General features: G+C 44.0%; 1 protein-coding gene across 1 annotated transcript in view; it reads right to left on the bottom strand.

The window, feature by feature from the left end:
• Positions 1–4,309: 4,309 nt before the first annotated feature.
• LOC142213422 (Fc receptor-like protein 5) overlaps positions 4,310–15,270 on the bottom strand; it is a 126,976-nt gene continuing 116,015 nt past the window's right edge. The window contains exons 10-13 of the mRNA XM_075281738.1: positions 6,507–6,785; positions 4,970–5,245; positions 4,769–4,897; positions 4,310–4,359 (exon numbers count right to left, since the gene is read on the bottom strand). Coding sequence (XP_075137839.1) covers positions 4,310–4,359; positions 4,769–4,897; positions 4,970–5,245; positions 6,507–6,785 — 734 coding nt within the window. The remainder of the gene's footprint in view (positions 4,360–4,768; positions 4,898–4,969; positions 5,246–6,506; positions 6,786–15,270) is intronic.

The following is a 15,270-nucleotide window of genomic DNA, read 5'->3' on the forward strand; positions in this document are numbered from 1 at the left end:
GGTGCCCGGTGTTCTCGTTCTTCTTTGCCTCGCTGCCCCCACCTCTCAGGTTAGTGTTAAAGAGCTAGGAAGAAGGCGGGGCTTGTGGCTTAGAAGAGTGTGGGTGGGTACAGGGCGGGGAGACGTGACGTCTCCCCTCCCAGTACCCGCCCACACTCTCCTAACCTGGGAGGCAGGGGGCAGCGAGGCGAAGAAGAACACCGGAGCAGCCATCTCTGCAGGTAAGTGGACACCAGAGGGGACTAAGTAGCCAGAGGATTAAAAAAAAAAATCCTCTGGCTACTTAGTGATTAAAAAAAATCACTATAAAGCGTTCAATTGTTAGATTCCATTCTGTATAGTGAATAGGATTGTTTATAAAATCCAATCTCCAATTAGTAAAAAAAATCCCATTGACTTGCATTGGGATCGGAATTGGGATCAAGATCGGGTTCGAATGAAAAATGATCGGAAATCGGATTTCAAAATCGATCCTGAAAAGTCAAGATCGGCTCATATGATATATATGATATATGTTTAATTTCAACATAACCTTAAAAAACAAGCTAATACAAGCGATATTCTGTCCACGGATTCATAGCCAGAAAGTTACATTGTAAGGCTTAAAAATTACAAAAGTTTATCTTATTATTATACTACGATATTGATTCTGAGGAACCCATGTAAGGAAACTCTCAATCGTCCCATCAAGTAACCTAGATCTCCATATTGACCCCTGATATAGACGTACAGTATATAATAAGTAGACGGAATCTAGGACATCGGTGGCCTAGTTAGGGTAAAACTATCTACTTGTCATGTGCATAAATATTACAAATTTGTGAAAATTTATAAAGTGCATTTTATTTGGAGACCATTCCATCCACGGCAGCTGATCTAGCTCATTGTAGCTCTGGAATATCGACCGACGTGTCAGACATTTCTTGAGAAGCTTCGACTTGATGCTTATTCTTGGAGTGTATTACAGCCCAGGCAACGTTCTAGAGGAAAAAATAACACATGTATTAGACATGATAGTTAGGTAGGCAGAGATCTCTGGGAAAAATACAGGACTAATGGGGGAATTTGTTAAAGCTGGTGCCGAATGTGCCTCTTAAAAATTTAGGAACACCACGAGAGGGACTATGCACCAGAAACGAGAGATGTAGAATTCGGGCATACAGTAACTCAAACCACTTGCCCTGGCCTGCCTTTATCTCCAACCAGTTCTGTCCACTTTCATCAAAAGTGGCTTGTGGTGTGGACGGCCAAAAATGTAGCTCACAGTGGTGTAACTAAAGTCTTGTGGGTCCAGGTGCAATCTTTTGTTCGGGGCTCCCTACCTCATCTTGATAGTGATGGTTACGGGAGATAAGAAGTTTAAGTGGTTAGTGGAATCTGTCTCCTTGGCTTATGGGCCAGATGGAAGCTACAATCTCAATACTGATGCCAGAGCTTATGGGCCCCTTAAGGCTCCTGGGCCCCCGGTGCGACTTCACCCTCTGCAGCCCCTCAAGTTACACCCCTGGTAGTTCACCTTGGAGCAAGAAAAGTGCTTTTAACCCAAAATTCACCAAATCTGTGCTGATTTACTCCAAAAAACTGGCAAAGAGAGGCTACTAAACTCACTAAACTCACTAAACAAAACTTCTATGCACCAAAATCTTAGAAGAAAGGACATGAGCTACATATCCCAGTATTATATAATGATCTAGGCTTCTTAGAAAAATGTACAAAAGTGAACACAAAATTTTTAGTATACATTTTGATCAAGGTGTATAATCTCACTACTGCCTCATGGCAACCTCTGGATACCAGATTTTTTTTATTTTTATAATTTTTATAGGAGAATTCAAGAGAGACAGTTCTGGATTGAGGACTGAGATTCAGGTTCCAGAATGCAGAAGCCATTGGTTTATGGGTACGGTTGAGACAATCTTGAAATTTCAGGATCGTTTTTAAAATCCGATTTCTGATCATTTTCCATTCGAACCCGATCCCGATCCCAATGCAAGTATATGGCACAGCAGTACACTCCCATAGGAATGAATGGACGTAGCCGGCACACGGGGGTTAAGCGGACGGACGTTGGCAAAGTCTACATGCTGGCCGTTTCCATTCTTTCCTATGGGTGCGTGCCTGCTCATCTGATACTATGGCTTTTCACACAAGGATTGGCCAGTAGCCAAGCATTGTGGGAAATAACCTCGACCTCTATCCCACCCGGAAAAGATCGGGATCGGAATTCCGATCGCAATCATAAAATTTACTCAATCGGAATCCAAACCTTTCCGATCCCAATCACTCAACCCTATTTATGGGAAAAAAATGAAAAGAATATTTACAAAGAAACCTATTCCTAAACCTATGTGAGATGACAAATATAAAATAGCTGATCTTTTCTTAGGAGAGGGTTGGGGGATTAGATAAAGTAGGAAATTGGGCCAATTCCCAGCTTCAATTCCAACCCACCGAGGAGTGTACAAGTAGATTGGTGAGAGCTGGGCCAAACTCTATAGATAGAGAGATGGAGGCTTACCAGGACATACCTTGTGGTCTACTAGTCATTTCAAAGACTGTACCATTCATTATAGTTTCAGTAGTTGATTTTTTGGCAGTGGCTAAAAAAAAAAAAATGCTCAATGAGTAACAACCTAGAGGTAATAATTCATTGGTAGTTCATCTTAACCATTACCTTTATCTTATTTTTTGCTTTCCCAAATACAGGGTGGGCCATAAGTATGGATATACCCATACAAAATGGAAGTGGTACATGGGAGTACATGATGAAATTGAATCCAAAATGGTGGCTTTACAGATGGACGCCATGGGCATCACCCAGGTTCAAATGTTTCCCCTCTCCCATGTACTAATATGCTACAAACGGTAAGGTGAGCTCAGTAACCACTTCCATTTTATCTGGGTGTATCCATACTTATGGCCCACCTTGTACATTATTTATTGCAGCATTTATAACAAAGAGGTAAAAGTCCCATTATAAGACTCCTACATTTTTTGGTAACAGAAATGTTTAAAGTAAGTAATTTGTGTATAGTCTAAGAAAATCTGAAGGGTTTAAGCTCCAATCAATAAAAAAAAAAACAATTTCACAAAAATCCCTCATTCTACTGGGCAAATTGTAAGGGAGACTGAACTGAACTAAAGTCCAGGATCCTTAACAGACGGTCCATCGGGTTACGGGGAGACTACTGTAAATGGTACTTAGAAAGCTACCTATCCCATAAAAATTGTGAGATGGCAAACGTAAAATAGTAAGGTCTTTCCTTAGTAAGAGATCGGAGAACCAGGTATAGTAATACATTGGGACATGCCATGGCTTCTACTTTATTACACATTAGGAAGCCAGTGCCTTAAGTATGCACACCAATAGAGGGCACTGACTGAGAATGTGCAAATCTATCTTCCATGATGTAATTAGGAAGACAGCTTCTCAGTCAAGCAAACCAATAGAGGGCGCTCCCTTTAACATCATGCCGACCTTCTCAGAGGCCTTTGTTTGCAATGATGTTGGGATTTTACCAGGTATAGTCATCTCAGCCAAGGACAGCTGTTTCAATGTCATTGCATCTCATCAGCTTGGTGCAGAGAGGACTGACCTGGCAGAGGTGCAGACACTTTTGAGAGTCCATGAAATTGCAAAGCATATATTTTCCAAAATACTTAATACTTTTTTAAAATGGGGAAATATATCTGAAGATGTCGTGAATAGAGATGAGTGAACAGTAAAATGTTCGAGGTTCGATATTCGTTTCAAGTAGCCCTTCAATATTCGACTACTCAAATAGAATATCGAACCCTATTGTCGTCTATGGGGGGGAAATGCTCGTTTCAGGGGTAGGCAACGTTCGATCAAAATATACTTACCAAGTCCACGAGTGAGGGTCGAGCTGGATCCTCCGAGCAGTCTTCTCCTTGCAGCGTCCCCACGGCGTCTTCCAGCATTTCATTCACTCTGTCAGGCATCGGGCCTGGGCAGAGCCGACTGTGTATGCCCGCACTACAAGCGGGCATGCGCAGTCGGCTCTGCCCAGGCCCGATGCCTGGCAGAGTGAATGAAGAGCCGGAAGACGCCGCGGGGAAGCTGCACGGAGAAGACTTCTAAAGGTAGGAGAAGAACCAGCATTGATTGGCCGACTGTATAGCATTCGGCCAATCAATGCTGGTTCTGCATCGAACTTTTACATTCGAATAACGAGTGGTACTCGATCGAGTACGAGTATTTCGAATACCGTAGTATTTGATCGAATACCTACTCGATTGAGTACTACTCGCTCATCTCTAGTCATGAACCTACTTACTTTGTGGCCTACTAGTCCATATCCTTCATTTTACCTTCAGTAAAACATGTGTTGCTAGCAGCTAAAGAAAGAAAAAGCTTGATAAGTAACAACCTGGAGGTAAAAATTCATTGGTAGTTCCTCCTGGCTATTTTCAATCTAACCTAGCCATAGACATTAGACAAAAAAAATGTAGATAATGAAAAATTTGGGTAAAATGTGTGAATGAATTAACCTTCCCATGTAGACTTCTTATACTATAATGAATGTCATATAAATAATCATAAATTCTAGGGAGTGTCCGGACTGTCATGACGTGTGATGTGTATATTTTTGGATGTTCTACAGCTGAAGAAAATGTGTTATCTCTAAGGGATAGTCCACCAACCTCCAAAGCCTATGGACATCATTTAGCATACAATAAATGGCTTGTAATAGGAGTCCATTGAAACTTAATTGGAAACAGTTGATAGTGATGGAATTTTCATTACCTGTTTTTGGATGACGTTTGTTACTGGATGATCGACGTTTACACAAGAAAAAACAGGTGATGATGTTGATAAAGAGTGACAGCCCTAAACCTCCAGAGAGTATGGTGTTGATGACACAGTCCATTGACCCTATGGAGAGACACAAACCATTTCTTAGATAATAATATAGGTGACTAGGACTGTCCGATAGACACGGCTCACCTTGTACATGAAGGTTCTGACTCATCTTCTTTATCTTGCTGTTCGGTGTCTGTATCTCACATGTATATGTCCCAGAATGTTCCTCCTGAATGAACTGAACCTCATATTTATTATCAGAGCTGAACCCCTGAACGTTCCTCCCATCTCTGTAGAAGACATACTGCAGCTCTGTACTCCGTCTAGGTTCGGTAAGATTTGTGCCACATGTTAGGATCATCTTATCACCCTTGTTGATGGACTTTGGAGACATTTTCAATACTGGAGGAGAGAAGAGTTCTAGAAAAGAAGGAAATAATTGAAAAATTATTTGAGAATATTTTCATGTGTTCCACTCTAATGTTTGAGCCCTCAGTTATTGTGATTCTGAAGGTAAGTAATGGTCAGTAGAGATGAGCGAGTAGTATTTGATCGAGTAGGTATTCGATCGAATACTACGGTATTCGAAATATTTGTACTCGATCGAGTACTACTCGCTATTCTAATGGAAAAATTTGATGCAGAACCAGCATTGATTGGCCGAATACTATACAGTCGGCCAACCAACGCTGGTTCTTCTCCTACCTTAAGAAGTCTTTGACATAAGGTAGACTTTGGCCATTTTCTTGTAGTGCGGGCATGCGCAGTTGGCTCTGCCCAGGCCCGGTGCCTGGCAAAGTGAATTCAGAGCCGGAAGACGATGCGGGGAGGCTGCACGGAGAACACCTCTCGGAGGATCTAGCCCAACCCTCACTCGTGGACTTGGTATGTTCTATTTGATCGAATGTTGCCTACCCCTGAAACGAGCATTTTTCTCCCATAGAGTATAATAGGATTCGATATTCGATTCAAGTAGTTGAATATTGCGGGGCTACTCGAAATGAATATCGAATATCAAACATTTTACTGTTCGCTCATCCTAATGATCAGGGCTATCCTGGGGGGTTGTAGGTTATTTATCTCCTGGAAACCTCAAAGTCTCTGCACGTATTTTAGCATCTTCCCTTATTTTGTTAATAGACTAATCTCTGGGTTTGATCAGATGGGCCGTATACCAAAGAGACAATTTTGGGATCCAACAAGAAAGATGAGAGATTTGATTGAAGTATTGAGAAATTGAGGGCACCCCAATGTATTCATGTCATTGGATGCTGAAGAAGCATTTGACAGAGTATTCTTGGGTTTCACATGCCTGGGATTGAGGAATTGCAGATTTCAAGTCAAACTCCTATGGCTATTTTGGTACTATATAAGTCATCTGGTGCCAACATACTTCAGAATGTTTTTTTTTCCAGATTTTTTTAAATACATTTAATGAAAACATTCTCTCTCTTCTCCTGGTTTCCACTGAATCTTTCTCTGAAGATCCCTGTATATATACTTTTTATAAGAATGGTGAAGAAAGTACCAGTTATGTGGTCTCCAAAGTATCATGATGTCGTACGTCATTCCAAAGATTGCAACTTTTCTTTTCTTAAACTCAAAAACAACATTACGCAACGAGGGGCTTCTATACAGAACATTGTGCAATTTCAATTTTAGACTGAGTTGGAATGCCTACCTGTTACTGATATATAGGATTCGTTGCTTTTTTTCATTGTGGGGTTCATTAAGGATTGTACTTGACATGTATAATTCCCAGAATCCTCCAGCTGAGCAGACTGAACCTCATATTTATTAGATGGAGAAGAATCCTGAACCTTCCGTCCATCTCTATAGAAAGCAAACTCCAGTCTTGTGGTCGGTCTGTATGGACTAAGAGTCGTGTCACATGTCAGGGCCATGGGATCTCCTTCAAACAGTTCATCCATCACATTAATACTTGGATATGAGAATAGCTCTAAACATGAGAAAATGTAGAGTTGTTTTACGCTGAAGTCATTCTTACTGCAGGTAGTGGAAGAAGTCGTAAGTAGAAGACATGACCATTGTCTATACTCACCTCCTATCTGTATTATTCTCTCTGCACTTCTCTTCCTTACTCTCCCATCTGTAGTTATTACATCACATGAATATTTCCCAGAATCCTCCAGCTGGACATTGTAGACTTCATAGGTATCACTGACACCAAATCCCTGAACAATCCCTCCTTCTCTGTAGAAAGCAATCCGCAGTTGTGTATTGTGTCTGGGAGGAGGAGGGAGACTTGTCTGACATGTCAGGGCCATCTTATCTGTAGTAATAACTGGTTGTGGGGTCACTGATATTGTTGGGGTCGTGAATAGATCTAGAAAAGGAGCAAAGTCATAACAAATGAAATATTATAGAGAAGGGTTAAGAGTAACAGAAGTGAATAACATCTCACAGTCCATACTGAATATTGTGCGGTTTTACTTACACAGTTACATTTGGAATGCCTACCTGTTACCGATATATAGGACTCATTACTTTTCTTCATTGTGGGGTTCGCAAAGGATTGAATTTCACATGTATAGTTCCCAGAATCCTCCAGCTGAGCAGACTGAACCTCATATTTATTAGATGAAGTAAACTCTTGAATCTTCCATCCATCTCTGTAGAAAGCAAACTGGACTCCTATAGGCTTTATATATGGACTTAGAGTTGTGTCACATGTAATAGTCATGGGGTCTCCTTCAAACGGTTCATCAATCACAGTTATGCTTGGATATGAGAATAGCTCTAAAATAAGGAAAAATATATATTTTTTGTCTTGCAGAAAACGGTATCCAGCTGAGATGGATGATTCACATTGTCAGTTATAGGTAGAGATGGGTGAACCTCTAATGTTTTGGGGCAAAAGGATTGTTTTGAGCCAAATAAGATAGTTATGGGTAAGTTAACATGGACTTAAAACATAGTGTATGACACTGTCAGGGCAAGTACGGCTCTACAGTATCTATAAAACAGTGTGTGACACTGTCAGGGCAAGTAGGACTCTACAGTATCTATAAAACATAGTGTATGACACTGTCAGGGCAAGAAGGACTCTACAGTATCTATAAAACATAGTGTATGACACTGTCAGGGCAAGTAGGACTCTACAGTATCTATAAAACATAGTGTATGACACAGTCAGGGCTAGTAGGGCTCTACAGTATCTATAAAACATAGTGTATGACACAGTCAGGGCCAGTAAGACTCTACAGTATCTATAAAACATAGTGTGTGACACTGTCAGGGCAAGCAGGACTCTACAGTATTTATAAAACATAGCGTATGACACTGTCAGGGCAAGTAGGACTCTACAGTATTTATAAAACATAGCGTATGACACTGTCAGGGCAAGAAGGACTCTACAGTATCTATAAAACATAGTGTATGACACTGTCAGGGACAGTAGGGCTCTACAGTATCTATAAAACATAGTGCATGACACTGACAGGACTTCTAGGCCAATTTCTAGCTTTCTAAGGAAAACAAAGCCAAAGTTCAGTATAACATGTCTGTCTATTCTATAGAAGTAACTGTAAAATAGTAGACACATAACCGAGAAAGGCACAAGAGAGCGTAATATAGGAGATACAGGAACACTGCACTGCAAGTCTAACTTATGATGCAGCTAAAAAGATCCCTAACACAAAGTTCTGAGCACAATAAGGAAAGTTTCTAATATGCCATCTGTAATAAAATAAGCAGCTGGCCAGAAGGAAATACAAGTAGATAGACACTCCAAGCATTCACTTTCATCAGAAGCAGCAAACTCGTCCATACACTGTAGAAGCTGGTAGGCCGGGGCACCATTACGGATTTGGCATTTGGGTGCAGGAGCATCAAATTAGGCCTCTGACTTTGAGAATACAATGATGATCTTATGGATCAAATACAGTATTCAACATCACAACCTGCATCGGGTTTAGAACATATGCATGAGAACAGTAATAAAAGTAACAGTAGTGAATGACATCTCACAATCTATACTGAATATTATATGATGTTACTTACACAGTTACATTAAAATGCCTACCTGTAACCAATATATAGGATTCATTACTTTCCTTCATTGTGGGGTTCATCAAGGATTTTACTTGACATGTGTAATTCCCAGAATCCTCCAGCTGAGCAGACTGAACCTCATATTTATTAGATGAATTGAACCCCTGAACCTTCCGTCCATCTCTATAGAAAGCAAACTGGACTTCTGTTGGCTGTATGTATGAACTAAGCGTCGTGTCACATGTCAGGGTCACGAGATCTCCTTCAAACAGTTCATCAGTCACATTAATACTCGGATATGAAAATAGCTCTAAAATATGGGAAAATATAGGGGTAAAAATGTACTCGTTCTCCAAAGCTAAAGTAATTCATGATCCAGATATTGAAAGATGTTCTTAGATAGTTGTCAGTAGAAGACATGACCATTGTCTATACTCACCTGCTATCTGGATTATTCTCTCTGCACTTCTCTTCCTTACTCTGCCATCTGTAGTTTCCACCTCACATGAATATTTCCCAGAATCCTCCAGCTGGACATTGTAGACTTCATAGGTATCACTGACACCAAATCCCTGAACAATCCCTCCTTCTCTGTAGAAAGCAATCCGCAGTTGTGTATTGTGTCTGGGAGGAGGAGGGAGACTTGTCTGACATGTCAGGGCCATCTTATCTGTAGTAATAACTGGTTGTGGGGTCACTGATATTGTTGGGGTCGTGAACAGATCTAGAAAAGGAGCAAAGTGATAACAATATATTACTGGACAAGATAGGAGGTAAGAAGATTTTGACATTATGGTCACCGGCAACATATTCACAGGAGACTGTAGAGAATGGGTTGATAAGAGTAACGTAGTATTTCTTAGAGGTAACCTGGATTCCCACTAATTGTCCCGAAAACTTTAGGAAATTGTGTAATAAGTTCTGCACAGTAAGAATATACACTCACCGGCCACTTTATTAGGTACACCTGTCCAACTGCTCGTTAACACTTAATTTCTAATCAGCCAATCACATGGCGGCAACTCAGTGCATTTAGGCATGTAGACATGGTCAAGACAATCTCCTGCAGTTCAAACCGAGCATCAGTATGGGGAAGAAAGGTGATTTGAGTGCCTTTGAACGTGGCATGGTTGTTGGTGCCAGAAGGGCTGGTCTGAGTATTTCAGAAACTGCTGATCTACTGGGATTTTCACGCACAACCATCTCTAGGGTTTACAGAGAATGGTCCGAAAAAGAAAAAACATCCAGTGAGCGGCAGTTCTGTGGGCGGAAATGCGTTGTTGATGCCAGAGGTCAGAGGAGAATGGCCAGACTGGTTCGAGCTGATAGAAAGGCAACAGTGACTCAAATAGCCACTCGTTACAACCAAGGTAGCCAGAAGAGCATCTCTGAACGCCGCACAGTACGTCACACTCTGAGGCAGATGGGCTACAGCAGCAGAAGACCACACCGGGTGCCACTCCTTTCAGCTAAGAACAGGAAACTGAGGCTACAATTTGCACAAGCTCATCGAAATTGGACAATTGAAGATTGGAAAAACGTTGCCTGGTCTGATGAGTCTCGATTTCTGCTGCGACATTCGGATGGTAGGGTCAGAATTTGGCGTCAACAACATGAAAGCATGGATCCATCCTGCCGTGTATCGGTAACGGTTCAGGCTGGTGGTGGCGGTGTCATGGTGTGGGGAATATTTTCTTGGCACTCTTTGGGCCCCTTGGTACCAATTGAGCATCGTTGCAACGCCAAAGCCTACCTGAGTATTGTTGCTGACCATGTCCATCCCTTTATGACCACAATGTACCCAACATCTGATGGCTACTTTCAGCAGGATAATGCAATGCCATGTCATAAAGCTGGAATCATCTCAGACTGGTTTCTTGAACATGACAATGAGTTCACTGTACTCCAATGGCCTCCACAGTCACCAGATCTCAATCCAATAGAGGAGCATCTTTGGGATGTGGTGGAACGGGAGATTCGCATCATGGATGTGCAGCCGACAAATCTGCGGCAACTGTGTGATGCCATCATGTCAATATGGACCAAAATCTCTGAGGAATGCTTCCAGCACCTTGTTGTATCTATGCCACGAAGAATTGAGGCAGTTCTGAAGGCAAAAGGGGGTCCAACCCGTTACTAGCATGGTGTACCTAATAAAGTGGCCGGTGAGTGTAAGTGTTAATAGCTTATATTCATTCTAGTATTGAGATGATAAAGATAAGATGACTACTTTCCTTAGTTACTAGGATGTTTTTCTCGGAATGAAGTTCTCACCGATGACAAAAGAGTTGGAGGTTTGTATCTTAATTAGAGATGAGCGAACACTAAAATGTTCGAGGTTCGAAATTCGATTCGAACAGCCGCTCAATGTTCGTGTGTTCGAACAGGTTTCGAACCCCATTATAGTCTATGGGGAACAGATACTCGTTAAGGGGGAAACCCAAATCCGTGTCTGGAGGGTCACCAAGTCCACTATGACACCCCAGGAAATGATGCCAACACCTCTGGAATGACACTGGGACAGCAGGGGAAGCATGTCTGGGGGCATCTAACACACCAAAGACCCTCTATTACCCCAACATCACAGCCTAACAACTACACACTTTACACACTCAATACCACCTCTCTGACAGTAGGAAAACACCTTGAAACATGTGTATTTGGCACTTGCAGTGAGGAGAGCTTGTCACCAGCAGTGAATTTGGCCCTTGTAGTAAGTTGAGGTTGGCACCAACATTTGTTTTGAAAATCAGGGTGGATTGAGCCTCTAACCAGCAGAGTTTGGGCAAATTCATGGTGGAGGGAGCCTCTAAAAACCCCAGTTTGGACCAATTCATGGTGGAGGGAGACTCTAAAAACCCCAGTTTGGACCAATTCATGGTGGAGGGAGACTCTAAAAACCCCAGTTTGGACCAATTCATGGTGGAGGGAGCCTCTAAAAACCCCAGTTTGGACCAATTCATGGTGGAGGGAGCCTCTAACCAGCCCAGTTTGGACCAATTCATGGTGGAGGGAGCCTCTAACCAGCCCAGTTTGGACCAATTCATGGTGGAGGGAGCCTCTAAACAGCCCAGTTTGGGCAAATTCATGGTGGAGGGAGCCTCTAAAAAACCCAGTTTGGACCAATTCATGGTGGAGGGAGCCTCTAATTAGCCCAGTTTGGACCAATTAATGGTGGAGGGAGCCTCTAACCAGCCCAGTTTGGACCAATTAATGGTGGAGGGAGCCTCTAACCACCCCAGTTTGGGCAAATTCATGGTGGAGGGAGCCTCTAACCAGCCCAGTTTGGACCAATTAATGGTGGAGGGAGCCTCTAAACAGCCAAGTTTTGGGAAATTCATGGTGGAGGGAGCCTCTAACCAGCCCAGTTTGGACCAATTCATGGTGGAGGGAGCCTCTAAACAGCCCAGTTTGGGCAAATTCATGGTGGAGGGAGCCTCTAAACAGCCCAGTTTGGGCAAATTCATGGTGGAGGGAGCCTCTAACCAGCCCAGTTTGGACCAATTAATGGTGGAGGGAGCCTCTAAACAGCCAAGTTTTGGGAAATTCAAGGTGGAGGGAGCCTCTAACCAGCCCAGTTTGGACCAATTAATGGTGGAGGGAGCCTCTAACCACCCCAGTTTGGACCAATTCATGGTGGAGGGAGCCTCTAACCACCCCAGTTTGGACCAATTCATGGTGGAGGGAGCCTCTAAACAGCCCAGTTTGGGCAAATTCATGGTGGAGGGAGCCTCTAACCAGCCCAGTTTGGACCAATTAATGGTGGAGGGAGCCTCTAAACAGCCCAGTTTGGGCAAATTCATGGTGGAGGGAGCCTCTAACCAGCCCAGTTTGGACCAATTAATGGTGGAGGGAGCCTCTAAACAGCCAAGTTTTGGGAAATTCATGGTGGAGGGAGCCTCTAACCAGCCCAGTTTGGACCAATTAATGGTGGAGGGAGCCTCTAACCACCCCAGTTTGGGCAAATTCATGGTGGAGGGAGCCTCTAACCAGCCCAGTTTGGACCAATTAATGGTGGAGGGAGCCTCTAAACAGCCCAGTTTGGGCAAATTCATGGTGGAGGGAGCCTCTAAACAGCCAAGTTTTGGGAAATTCATGGTGGAGGGAGCCTCTAACCAGCCCAGTTTGGACCAATTCATGGTGGAGGGAGCCTCTAAACAGCCCAGTTTGGGCAAATTCATGGTGGAGGGAGCCTCTAAAAAACCCAGTTTGGACCAATTCATGGTGGAGGGAGCCTCTAATTAGCCCAGTTTGGACCAATTAATTGTGGAGGGAGCCTCTAACCAGCCCAGTTTGGACCAATTAATGGTGGAGGGAGCCTCTAACCACCCCAGTTTGGGCAAATTCATGGTGGAGGGAGCCTCTAACCAGCCCAGTTTGGACCAATTAATGGTGGAGGGAGCCTCTAACCAGCCCAGTTTGGACCAATTAATGGTGGAGGGAGCCTCTAACCACCCCAGTTTGGACCAATTCATGGTGGAGGGAGCCTCTAACCAGCCCAGTTTGGACCAATTCATGGTGGAGGGAGCCTCTAAACAGCCCAGTTTGGGCAAATTCATGGTGGAGGGAGCCTCTAAAAAACCCAGTTTGGACCAATTCATGGTGGAGGGAGCCTCTAATTAGCCCAGTTTGGACCAATTAATTGTGGAGGGAGCCTCTAACCAGCCCAGTTTGGACCAATTAATGGTGGAGGGAGCCTCTAAAAAACCCAGTTTGGACCAATTCATGGTGGAGGGAGCCTCTAAACAGCCCAGTTTGGGCAAATTCATGGTGGAGGGAGCCTCTAACCAGCCCAGTTTGGACCAATTAATGGTGGAGGGAGCCTCTAAACAGCCAAGTTTTGGGAAATTCATGGTGGAGGGAGCCTCTAACCAGCCCAGTTTGGACCAATTAATGGTGGAGGGAGCCTCTAACCAGCCCAGTTTGGACCAATTAATGGTGGAGGGAGCCTCTAACCAGCCCAGTTTGGACCAATTAATGGTGGAGGGAGCCTCTAAACAGCCAAGTTTTGGGAAATTCATGGTGGAGGGAGCCTCTAACCAGCCCAGTTTGGACCAATTCATGGTGGAGGGAGCCTCTAAACAGCCCAGTTTGGGCAAATTCATGGTGGAGGGAGCCTCTAAAAAACCCAGTTTGGACCAATTCATGGTGGAGGGAGCCTCTAATTAGCCCAGTTTGGACCAATTAATTGTGGAGGGAGCCTCTAACCAGCCCAGTTTGGACCAATTAATGGTGGAGGGAGCCTCTAACCACCCCAGTTTGGGCAAATTCATGGTGGAGGGAGCCTCTAACCAGCCCAGTTTGGACCAATTCATGGTGGAGGGAGCCTCTAACCAGCCCAGTTTGGACCAATTCATGGTGGAGGGAGCCTCTAAACAGCCCAGTTTGGGCAAATTCATGGTGGAGGGAGCCTCTAAAAAACCCAGTTTGGACCAATTCATGGTGGAGGGAGCCTCTAATTAGCCCAGTTTGGACCAATTAATTGTGGAGGGAGCCTCTAACCAGCCCAGTTTGGACCAATTAATGGTGGAGGGAGCCTCTAACCACCCCAGTTTGGGCAAATTCATGGTGGAGGGAGCCTCTAACCAGCCCAGTTTGGACCAATTAATGGTGGAGGGAGCCTCTAACCAGCCCAGTTTGGACCAATTAATGGTGGAGGGAGCCTCTAACCACCCCAGTTTGGACCAATTCATGGTGGAGGGAGCCTCTAACCACCCCAGTTTGGACCAATTCATGGTGGAGGGAGCCTCTAAACAGCCCAGTTTGGGCAAATTCATGGTGGAGGGAGCCTCTAACCAGCCCAGTTTGGACCAATTAATGGTGGAGGGAGCCTCTAAACAGCCCAGTTTGGGCAAATTCATGGTGGAGGGAGCCTCTAACCAGCCCAGTTTGGACCAATTAATGGTGGAGGGAGCCTCTAACCACCCCAGTTTGGACCAATTCATGGTGGAGGGAGCCTCTAACCACCCCAGTTTGGACCAATTCATGGTGGAGGGAGCCTCTAAACAGCCCAGTTTGGGCAAATTCATGGTGGAGGGAGCCTCTAACCAGCCCAGTTTGGACCAATTAATGGTGGAGGGAGCCTCTAAACAGCCCAGTTTGGGCAAATTCATGGTGGAGGGAGCCTCTAACCAGCCCAGTTTGGACCAATTAATGGTGGAGGGAGCCTCTAAACAGCCAAGTTTTGGGAAATTCATGGTGGAGGGAGCCTCTAACCAGCCCAGTTTGGACCAATTAATGGTGGAGGGAGCCTCTAACCACCCCAGTTTGGGCAAATTCATGGTGGAGGGAGCCTCTAACCAGCCCAGTTTGGACCAATTAATGGTGGAGGGAGCCTCTAAACAGCCCAGTTTGGGCAAATTCATGGTGGAGGGAGCCTCTAAACAGCCAAGTTTTGGGAAATTCATGGTGGAGGGAGCCTCTAACCAGCC

Source organism: Leptodactylus fuscus, chromosome 7 (assembly GCF_031893055.1).
Source record: "Leptodactylus fuscus isolate aLepFus1 chromosome 7, aLepFus1.hap2, whole genome shotgun sequence".
Lineage (NCBI taxonomy): Eukaryota > Metazoa > Chordata > Amphibia > Anura > Leptodactylidae > Leptodactylus > Leptodactylus fuscus.